The sequence below is a fragment of the Littorina saxatilis genome, unplaced genomic scaffold (assembly GCF_037325665.1).
Source record: "Littorina saxatilis isolate snail1 unplaced genomic scaffold, US_GU_Lsax_2.0 scaffold_2663, whole genome shotgun sequence".
NCBI classification, from domain to species: domain Eukaryota; kingdom Metazoa; phylum Mollusca; class Gastropoda; order Littorinimorpha; family Littorinidae; genus Littorina; species Littorina saxatilis.
The window spans coordinates 1-9,960 of NW_027126142.1; the positions used below are offsets into that span (position 1 = coordinate 1).

At 42.3% G+C, this 9,960-nt stretch overlaps 2 protein-coding genes across 2 annotated transcripts; both read right to left on the reverse strand.

Moving 5' to 3' along the window:
• Nucleotides 1-531: 531 nt before the first annotated feature.
• Nucleotides 532-4,227, reverse strand: LOC138954597 (anaphase-promoting complex subunit 2-like). The gene is made up of 4 exons (XM_070326400.1): nt 4,017-4,227; nt 2,502-2,661; nt 1,069-1,234; nt 532-738 (listed from the first exon to the last, which is right to left on the reverse strand). Exons 1-4 carry the CDS (start codon nt 4,210-4,212, stop codon nt 547-549), a joined length of 714 nt encoding a protein of 237 aa, XP_070182501.1. The 5' UTR covers nt 4,213-4,227; the 3' UTR covers nt 532-546.
• A 1,535-nt stretch (nt 4,228-5,762) lies between these two features.
• Nucleotides 5,763-9,098, reverse strand: LOC138954596 (transmembrane protein 185B-like). The gene is made up of 5 exons (XM_070326399.1): nt 8,973-9,098; nt 7,928-8,104; nt 6,797-7,004; nt 6,426-6,509; nt 5,763-5,981 (listed from the first exon to the last, which is right to left on the reverse strand). Exons 1-5 carry the CDS (start codon nt 9,008-9,010, stop codon nt 5,763-5,765), a joined length of 726 nt encoding a protein of 241 aa, XP_070182500.1. The 5' UTR covers nt 9,011-9,098.
• Nucleotides 9,099-9,960: the final 862 nt, after the last annotated feature.

Sequence of the window (9,960 nt, forward strand, 5' to 3'; positions counted from 1 at the left end):
AATATTACATACGGCAACACCATACAACATGAGGTAAAAACTACATAATTTTGACAGCAAACAACTTGAAGCATTGAGCTTATAATATACAATATGGTTGCCTTAATGGCAGGGTAGGAAAAGGTCATGCATATAAGTCACTCACAACATGTTCAACAGTACAGAGGTGTGTAACAGATTGACGCAGAAGAAGACGAGCATTCATGCCCTCAAATGAATATTTGTAGAATAAAAGCTAACACGAAAGGGTTTTAACAGTAGAGGGGGGAGTGGGGGTGGGGGTGGGTGCTGGACAGAGAGGAGACTTCAGACAGTTGTTATCTTGATGGACAAAAAAAGCTGAATAACATTTAATGTAAAGAATGTGTGTGTGTGGGGGGAGGGGGGTTGGTGAGGGGCGGGAGAGAAAGTTGTCTGTGACAGGGTAAAGTCCTGCACCGATACTCCGTCGCCAGTGGGCCACCTACGCATACATGTCTGCGTAGTCACTGAATTAGCAGCAGCTGAAAAAAATTAGGGACATCAAATCTAATGCATATGCAAATGCTACAGGCCGTTAATAGATGAGTACCTACCTAGATGAGGTTTCCAAACCAGAGTACGATTGCCTTTCAACATCTCGTACTGCTGGGTGTAGGCATCAAGACAACTCTGCAATGCCGTCGGCAGGGTTATCTTCTCTTCTCGGAACGTTGGCCAGAACTGAGCCGATAAAATGATGGAGCTCAGGTCCATTTCCTGCACAGGACAAAGCAGGAAAGTTACATTTACCTAACGCTTAAGCTAACACTACACCAAAAAATACAGCACCGAAAAGGACCTGACGTTATATGCTAAGACATGCGAATCCTTGTGAAACCTCAAGTGTAACCATTTAGGCCATCTTTTATGACCAATATTCTGACCGCTACACCGAGTGAGAATAAGAATTTAATGAGTACCAGGACTGTGAGTGTGTGTGTTTGTGGGTGTGTTTGTGTGTGTAAGTGCGTGTGTGTGCGTGCGTGCATGCATGCATGCGCCTGTGTCACTGTGTGCGACAGTGATTCATCAGTGCACTGCACTTACACTGGTTTCTCCATTCTGCTGCTTGATCTCCATTATGCGAGAGTTGATGCGTCTGGAGTCGGCCACATCCTTCAGCATCACCTGACAGCTGTGCAGTGGAGCCTCTCCGAAACGAAGCTTCAGGAGCTCCAGGTAACGAAGCTCTCTCTCCAGTTCACCCCCGGCTCTGTCAAGTAAACATAGGCACACAGGTGAGTACTGGACTGGCCCCACCAAGGATTATAGCTGCCTGAAAAAAACTCTTAGTAATTTAACCCATCCACCCCCCTCCGCACAGTTGTCACTGCTTCTTTCTTGGTTCAATACACTTACAAACGCACACGCTCGCAGACATACATAGACATACACACTCTCTCTCCAAAGCCAGGCAAAACAAACACACACACACACAAAACATGCACACAATGAAAGTTTTTAAACAAAGCAGGCACAAGAACAAACAAAACGAGAGAGAGGTGGTGAAATTGGAGTCGTCAAATACAAAGCAAAGTATTAAGAGAGAGAGAGAGAGAGAGAGAGAGAGAGAGAGAGAGAGAGAGAGAGAGAGAACAAGGTTGCAAAAGGTCATGTGAGTGGGTGCGTCAGTGTGTGCACGCCTGCTTTCCCCGAAAACGGCGTATGGCTGCCTAAATGGCGGGGAAAAAAACGGTCATACACGTTAAAACCCACTTGTGCAAAAACATGAGTGAACGTGGGAGTTTCAGCCCATGAACGAAGAAGAAGAAAGAAGCACGCCTGCTCACGTCGAAGCTTATGAGCGTCCTTGTAAGAGTAGAAAGGAATACAGACAATGGCACAGTCCTCAGCTAACCCCACGTAAGTGACGTCAATACTTCTTCTTCTTCAGCGTTCCAGAATTTTCTGGTTACGTGTAAGCTCGTTTGCCCATTTGGGTTCCCCACACTATACTCTGAGAGCATAGTCAGCTTCACTCCGCTTTCGTTGAGTAGGCATGCTGGGTATTTTTGTGTTTTCATAACCCACCGAACTCTGACATGGATTACAGGATCTTTTCCGTGCGCACTTGGTCTTGTGCTTGCGTGTACACACGAAGGGGGTTAAGTCACTAGCAGGTCTGTACATAAGTTGATCTGGGAGATTGGAAAAATCTCCACTCTTAACCCACCAGGCGGCAGCAACCGGGATTGTTAAGACCCCCAATTCAAGACTCTCCTTTTTAAGACCGTGTTTTCTCACACTTTCTGTTCTAACCTCTGCAAAATTACCCCCATTTTAAGACTCCCTCCTTTTTAAGACCGTGTTTTCTCAGACTTTCTGTTCTAACCTCTGCAAAATTACCCCCATTTTAAGACTCTCTCCTTTTTAAGACCTGATTTTGTCAGATTGTTGGAGGTCTTAAAAGGGGGGTTCCACTGCACACATCACAACAGAAACAAGGCAGAAATATTATTAATTAATTAAATCCTTCTTACCCGGTAGGAGCAGCAGCAGTGGCAATGTTACTGCTGGAAGGGGAGAGAAGCCTGTCAGCCAGCAAGGTGCAGTACTCTGACACAAACAGCTCCTGGCTGCCATACACATTGACGAGTGTGGAGATAATATCTTGTTCTTTGCGGCGCTTTGAGGCTGTATCTGGAAAAAACATTTTTTAAAGTTAATGTCAGGGCTCCCCAAAGTGCGTGTCCCTGCATCCTATACGCACTGGATGCCGAAAACACGTACTAGAAATGTATGGAGGGGGTCCCGCGACGCACTAAACTGTAAAAAAGCGGGTCCTGGGACGCATTATGTTTCCCTTATCGTACGTACTGAACATACTTTTTCAGACTGCAATCATACGCTATTGTGCACTATGCATGACCACAATGTTTTATAAGTACACCGGGACTTTCTGGCTTTTGGACCCTTGGGACCCTCTAAGATTCTGCAGTAGGGGTCCGTGGACCCTCTAAACATTGAAAATGGGGGTCACGAGACCCTCCAGGAGGGTCGTCCGTGGGGACCCCTGTCCTTTGGTGAACAAAACCTGCACCAAACATCGATGACGAATCAATCAATCAATCAATATGAGGCTTATATCGCGCGTATTCCGTGGGTACAGTTCAAAGCGCAGGGATTTTATTTTTTTTTGATTTTTTTTTAATGCAATTTATATCGCGCACATATTCAAGGCGCAGGGAATTATTTATGCCGTGTGAGATGGAATTTTTTTTACACAATACATCACGCATTCACATCGACCAGCAGATCGCAGCCATTTCGGCGCATATCCTACTTTTCACGGCCTATTATTCCAAGTCACACGGGTATTTTGGTGGACATTTTTATCTATGCCTATACAATTTTGCCAGGTGTAACAGTGAAATCCCCTATTCAAGATGTCTTAACTGGGAGGGACTGTCTTAAATTGGATGTAAATTTATACATTGTATTATGAACATAAATTCTGAAAAATGGAGGTTTGAAAAAGGGGGAAATCTTGAAAGGGGGGTTGCACTGAATCTGAAAACAATTAAATAAAAAGTTAGTGTCATCTTTGTCAGTCCCTCTTGGAAGCTGGATGCAACTCTGCATCATCTTCTCCGTCAATGCCGTATAAATTCCACATCACCAAAGAACAAAACAAAAATGCCAAGAAAGTAAATGAACAACAAAGAAAGACGTATTTTAATCTCACAATAACAAGAACAGGACATGCACCTTCTAAAAGACGATTTTTAGAAAAAAAACTTTGTCAGGATTTGCAAGTGTTGTGGTAGAGTTGCACCCCGCTAGCCTCGTACAAACAGGAAACACATAGACTGAGTTATTTCTGGAAAACATCTATTAACATAAGTATGGAATGTTACTGAGGTGTAAAGAAAACGACCTGCCAGCGCGCTGCAGCTTTAAAATTATCACACACACACACACACACTTACACATTTTCAAAATTTCAATAACCACCAAAATGTTTCCCACTACACTCAATTAAAACAACCTCTAACCAGGATTGGCGTCTACAGGGTCAGGTTGCCAAGTCTCCCAAGATTCTGATTCATCATCAGAGTCTGCCCGATCGTCAACAGGCTGTGGTGCTCCCTTCAACAGCTCATCAAACAGTTCACTGTTCTCATTGTCCGTCAAACTGGAGACGATGCAGCGCACTGTGTCATCTCGGGACCTGTTACAAAATAAACCCATTGAAAAAAAAAAACCAATAAAGCTGAGTTACTTTTTGTTTTTCTTTTTCTTTTCAGGCCCAAAGAACTGTGCAAGAAGTCATAACCTCTGTCTCTAATCAAAAACAAGAAAGATAAAATTCTTGGAACGTTTAGTTCAGGACAAAACCGAACATTCACACTTTGTCACTAAGTTTACTGAGCTAAACGCTCTCAGCGTCATCTGGTATTACAACAACCACTCAGTTTTGGTTCTATTTTGGTTGTGTATTTGGTTGTGTGTTTGGGTACCCAACCAATGTTGTTCCCAGACTAGGAGGACAATAGATCATTTGGACACAGAATGAAAATATGTATAGGTCCAGATGTCCGGGCTACAACAAAATTTATTTGCGAGAAGAGTTCCTACATGTAACAAGAAGAGCAAACGCTCGATCGAGTCACTTTCGCAGTTCTGAATATTATATGAGGCATCAGATGGACAGGAAGAAATTGCTATTCACAACACAATGAGTCACGTTCACATAAAATTTGAGCCCGGTCACTTTTATAGTTTCCGAGAAAAGCCCAACGTTAAGTTGTGTGTTGCCGAACAGAAAAGGCTAGTTATCTCCCTTGTTTTTCTGATAACGTTCGTAAAAGGCTACAGATGTAAATACTTTGATGTAAAGAATAATCCTACAAAGTTTCAATCACATCCGATGAACTTTGTCAAAGATATAAAATGTCTAATTTTTCCTTTGACGCTGACCTGTGACCTTGAAAAAGGTCAAAGGTCAACGAAACCATCGTTAAAGTGTAGAGGTCATTGGAGGTCACGACTAAACAAAATATGAGCCCGATCGCTTTGATAGTTTCCGAGAAAAGTCCAACGTTAAGGTGGTGTCTACGGACGGCCGGACGGACGGCCGGACGGCCGGACAGACTAACACTGACCGATTACATAGAGTCACTTTTTCTCAAGTGACTCAAAAATAATGAAAAGACATTTTTAATTTGTTCAATATTTGTTGCAAACATAGAATATGCTAATCGCTATAAAGCTGACAGATAAATGCAAAAATAACTGTTCAGCAAAAGTTGTACCATGTGTGACATACGTCAAAGACATGAAACACTTCTTATGATCTTCCATGACATATCTTCTTCTTCTTTTTTTTTTACTTTTTTTTTAATTCTCTTTTTGTGAAGTTTTTTTGTGTTTTTTTTTTATATGTATATGCTATACATTACAGGACATCACCTAAACAAAGGGACAGAACCATACAACAGAAAAACACTTGAACAATTACTACATATATGGGGTGGGAGGATGAGTGGGGGATGTTCAGGGCTTGGTGGTCGCAGTATCAAAAGGATTTAAGAAATCTTCTTCTTCTTGTCGTTCGCTGTTAGATCGTCAGTCCGGACTGCAGGGCGAAATGTACTGTCCTCTCCAAGTCCTCTCTGGGGCCGTATAGCTTCTTTTGTAGCAATGTTTTTTTTTAAAGTTATGAGAATATCAGCAAAAAAACAGATTCACCAGAATGACCAAAATATACTTAACTATACTAACCATTCTAAGACAGCTGTTTACATTTCAAGACTTAGCGCTGGCACTAGGTGAATGCCTACCTCAAAAACTAGAAGTGGGACAACAAGGAATGAGTAACCAATGGCAGATGAGACGTTCCCTCGCCGCTGTTCGGGAATGATGTCAGGTGACTTGAGCAGTATGATGGCCAGTACGATAGCGTAGAGAACTCCGATCAGCGCCACGCACATCACGATCCATATGGGAATAAACACAATCTGCACACACAAATGTCACTCACGGACAATTGCAGACAGTGGGAATAAACACAATCTGCAGACACAAATGTCACTCACGGACAATTGCAGACCCTCGTCAGTCTCGATTCCCCCCTCTACGTTAAAACGTTTAGTCAAAACTTGACTAAATGTAAAATGACCCTTGTGTGCTTGCTTCTTGCAATGATCACAATCCTGCTGAGGAGAGAGAAGGATGGGTGGGTGAGAGTGACTGGATGCCAGCATGTATGCTCGTTGGCGACTTTCTTAACTAGCTGAATATGTTTTAGTCATGTACTGTATCACTAAGCATATAATTCATGTGCGTGCGTGTGTGTGTGTATTAGCCAATGTGTCATTGTATGCATATCTGAGTGGCTGTATGCACTGTATGTGCACACAACTGTCATCTAGATCTACATGAAAGCACAACAAGCAACTTACCACCCAGCTCCAGGTTATAATTTCATCCAGCCTCAGTGCCAGGAAGATAAACTGCAGAATGTTGACCGAGCAGAATAGTTCCATCTGGTGAAAACAAATGCAAACAAAAAATTAACTCACATAAATTTCTCCTGCGTTTGCAACTGTATCCGGACAAGAAGGATACAAAGTTGAGTCAACATCTTTTTGTTTAATCACCCATGCTCAAAATGTCCATGTCGACTGATGCAAATTACATTGTACACCATGTTCCTCAAAGTCAAAAAGGACAAAGTATTTTGCTTTTGTTTTTTTTTTGCTTACGCAGAAATCTGCGAAATCACGGAGATTTGTATTGCCTGTAAACAGCAAAGCCACGCCTAGACCCTCACCTCAAAGGATCGCTCGTTCTTGACGGCCCAGATGCAGATTCCGATGGAGACGATGGCCATGAAGATGAGCGGGATGAAGACGAGGACCCAGGAGTGTGTGTTGGTCTCCATGTTGTCGCAGGCCAGGATGTCAAACATCAGCAGCAGCAGGTGTAGGCCCGTGCACATCACCATGGCCTTGTACTGCGTGTAGCTGTCACCCTCTAGCCTGTTGCCACGGAAACAAATGATCATCATTACAGAGGCACTCTTCTTTTAAGACTTCCAAAGGTCTGAGAAAATCGGGTCTCAAGAGGGGGGGGGGGGGGGGGGGGGTCTTGAAATGGGGGTCTTGAAAAGAGGTGTTTCACTGTACATCACTTTACTAGAATGTCTCAACATTTTAAACTCCTCTGAAGACTGACAACAGTTGCCTACATGGCTGGGTGACTGCATACGATTAAGAACAGTTCTACATGTACTCCCCTTATTTGGATGATAGTCGCTTTCTCTGCACAGGAAGAATACAGTCTGGTTTTTGCTTTGTGTTTAACTTCAAGAGGAAGGAATCTCTTATCTCATCTACATGGGTGCAACCTGGAAAATTAAAAAAAAAAGGGGTAAAGTTGGGGTCCAGCTTTTTTAGTATTTAAAATGCCAAAAAAAAACTCTCCTGGAACAAAAACATCGGCAGCCGATGAAACCAAAAACCGGCTGCCCGCGTGTAGCCGGCAGAGTTGCACCCATGCATCAAAACGCAGCGGCAAATCTGTCGTGGTGTGCATGGTTGTTTACACAGGAAGGAAGGTTATTTTTTACTCAAGGATATATTGCCTGGGAACAAACACTAAGCATACATTTACCAAAATTATCGCCTGCTCAACCAACTTGGGTTAATCTAGTTATACTAAGCCAAATGACCAATAGACCAGCTGGTTTAAGTTATGAAAAGTTGGGGTTTACAGGATGGTTATGAATCAAACAAAATTACGCTGATTGGTGGCCATACAATAAAGGATTAATAAAACACACACACACATAAATGATTTTCAGCTACATCCTCAACACCCCTCCAACACCTCTTCGCCCTTTTTAATCCCAGAGAAATGACAGGTCACAATTGATTCCAGAGAATTAAAAGCAACAAAGAACCTGTAGTGTGGATGTTTCCACCAGACGTAGCTTCCGACAACAGACCCACAAACGACAGCCAGTTTCCACAGCCAGATGGGCAGGAAGACGACCCAGTAGCTCCACTGGATGGTGTTGTCCAGTCGCAAGGCAAACAGCAGAGAGAACACCAGCAAGCAGCAGAACACTAGACATTTGCTGCAACACAAAACAAAACACATGCAGTCACTGTGAACAGGAACATTCAGCAAATACTTGTGATAAAGCCAAGACAAAAAATTGTGATAGTTAAGGTACTAGGTAAGCTGCAAAGAAAAAAAGATAGGGGTAGGTAGGTTGGTAACTTTTTGTTCTTTTCTTTTTTCTTTAAGAGCTTCAGAACAGTAAACCAGCGACCATTTCCTACGTACCTTCTTTCTCCATAATCTATGTGTCACTTTGTGTGTGTGTAGTGTGTGTGTGTGAGTACATGTATGTGTGTGTCACTCTGTGTGTGTGTGAGTGTGTGTGTGTGTGTGTGTGTGTGTGTGTGTGTGTGTGTGTGTGTGTGTGTGTGTGTGTGTGTGTACATCTGCATACATGTGTGTGCATACATGTATGTACGTTTGTTAACTGTCACATGTATACGTATGTGTGTGGGTTTGTTGTTTTAGGTTGTACTGAAATGAATGAGACAGCTAGTTTACTGTGACCCTCTCCTTTGGGAAAGTGAACACAAGCTCAGGCAGAAAAATAATGTACATTTGTTGCTACACAACCCATATGTTTTTAAAAACTTTAACAAACTGTGCAGCTTCAGAATTGGCACCTAGCTGTGAGGTGTGAGTCTGTGACTGACCATGAGGCTGGCCTCACTGAATGGATCTCAAATGTACTCTTTTGCCTCGCGGCCAAATCTGAAGACATCTATGGTATAAAATATATATACAACAGGCATGTGTTTCTGTTAAAATGTATAACTGGACAGACCACATAAGTCGATAAGAGTAAGACTAATTAATTGAGCAAGCACTTGCCAAGCCAAAACCTTGAAACACAAACCAACGATTTTTAAAGTGTCACTTACCTTGGATTAAAATCTTGAAATAAGTTTTTCAAGTTCATGTTGATGTTGTGTTTACGGGTTGTTTACTGTCAAAGAACCGTCTCCCTCGGATTCTCTCCCAAGGCAAAAATCATAACAAATCGACCACATCTTCCCACAATGCTCAGTTCCTGCTATCCCTTAGCACGCCGCCAACTAGTTTATTTTGACTCATTATCCTTCTTTTCCCAACACTAAATTCTCACTATATTTTTTTGATTTTATGTTGACTTTTGTTTTCCAGGAAAATGTTACATTGACGTCCAAATACAGAATTCTCTGGTTTTATAGTGTTGTAAGAAAATTAAGATGGACTGACATATTATTTGATATTTTTCAAAACGTTAATATATATTTCATCTCTGCATTTTTTTGTTATCTGTTTAAAATCTATGAAATTATTTATTACTTTCTTTTACAAAAAGGTACTGAATACTTGGAATAAATTATCAAAATAACACACCTCTTATGCAAGAACACGAAGATATCCACCTTTTTTTTAACCCGCTAAAACGAAACAAAGTAGATTTACACGAGGAATTAAGCAAACGCAAGCACTTGGTAAATATGCCCAGGGACTTTTCAGACATGATGGAGTGCAGCTGTAAACTCCATGACGCTGTATTGGAGGGAGACGTGGGAATGGTCAAATCCTTATTGCGATCAGCGTCCTGTGATGTGAATGAAGCCGATGAAAAATCAGGCCGTACAGCCCTACACTTGGCAGCGATGCGTGGAAGAGCAGATCTGACGAATGTTTTACTGTGCAACGGCGCTGATGTTAATGCGTGCGATAACCTAGGAAACACTCCTTTACACTGGTGCGGACACGCAGAGACCATTGAGCTTCTGGCTGAACATGGTGCACATGTTTTACAAATGTAAGTTGACGAAATGTTTGCTGACGACACTCAGCTTCAGAACTCAGCGACTCCCTCAGAATACGCCCAGATGACCACCTCCCTTCAGT

Coding starts and splice junctions, on each gene's coding strand:
- LOC138954597 (XM_070326400.1), bottom strand. CDS start 4,212: ATGGGTTTATTTTGTAACAGGTCCCGAGATGACACAGTGCGCTGCATC. Junction 2,662..4,016: donor CCCTGTAGACGCCAATCCTG/GTTAGAGGTTGT, acceptor TGTTTTTTCCAG/ATACAGCCTCAAAGCGCCGC. Junction 739..1,068: donor AGCAGAATGGAGAAACCAGT/GTAAGTGCAGTG, acceptor TGTCCTGTGCAG/GAAATGGACCTGAGCTCCAT.
- LOC138954596 (XM_070326399.1), bottom strand. CDS start 9,010: ATGAACTTGAAAAACTTATTTCAAGATTTTAATCCAAG. Junction 7,005..7,927: donor TGGAAACATCCACACTACAG/GTTCTTTGTTGC, acceptor CCGTGGCAACAG/GCTAGAGGGTGACAGCTACA. Junction 5,982..6,425: donor TTATAACCTGGAGCTGGGTG/GTAAGTTGCTTG, acceptor TTGTGTGTGCAG/ATTGTGTTTATTCCCATATG.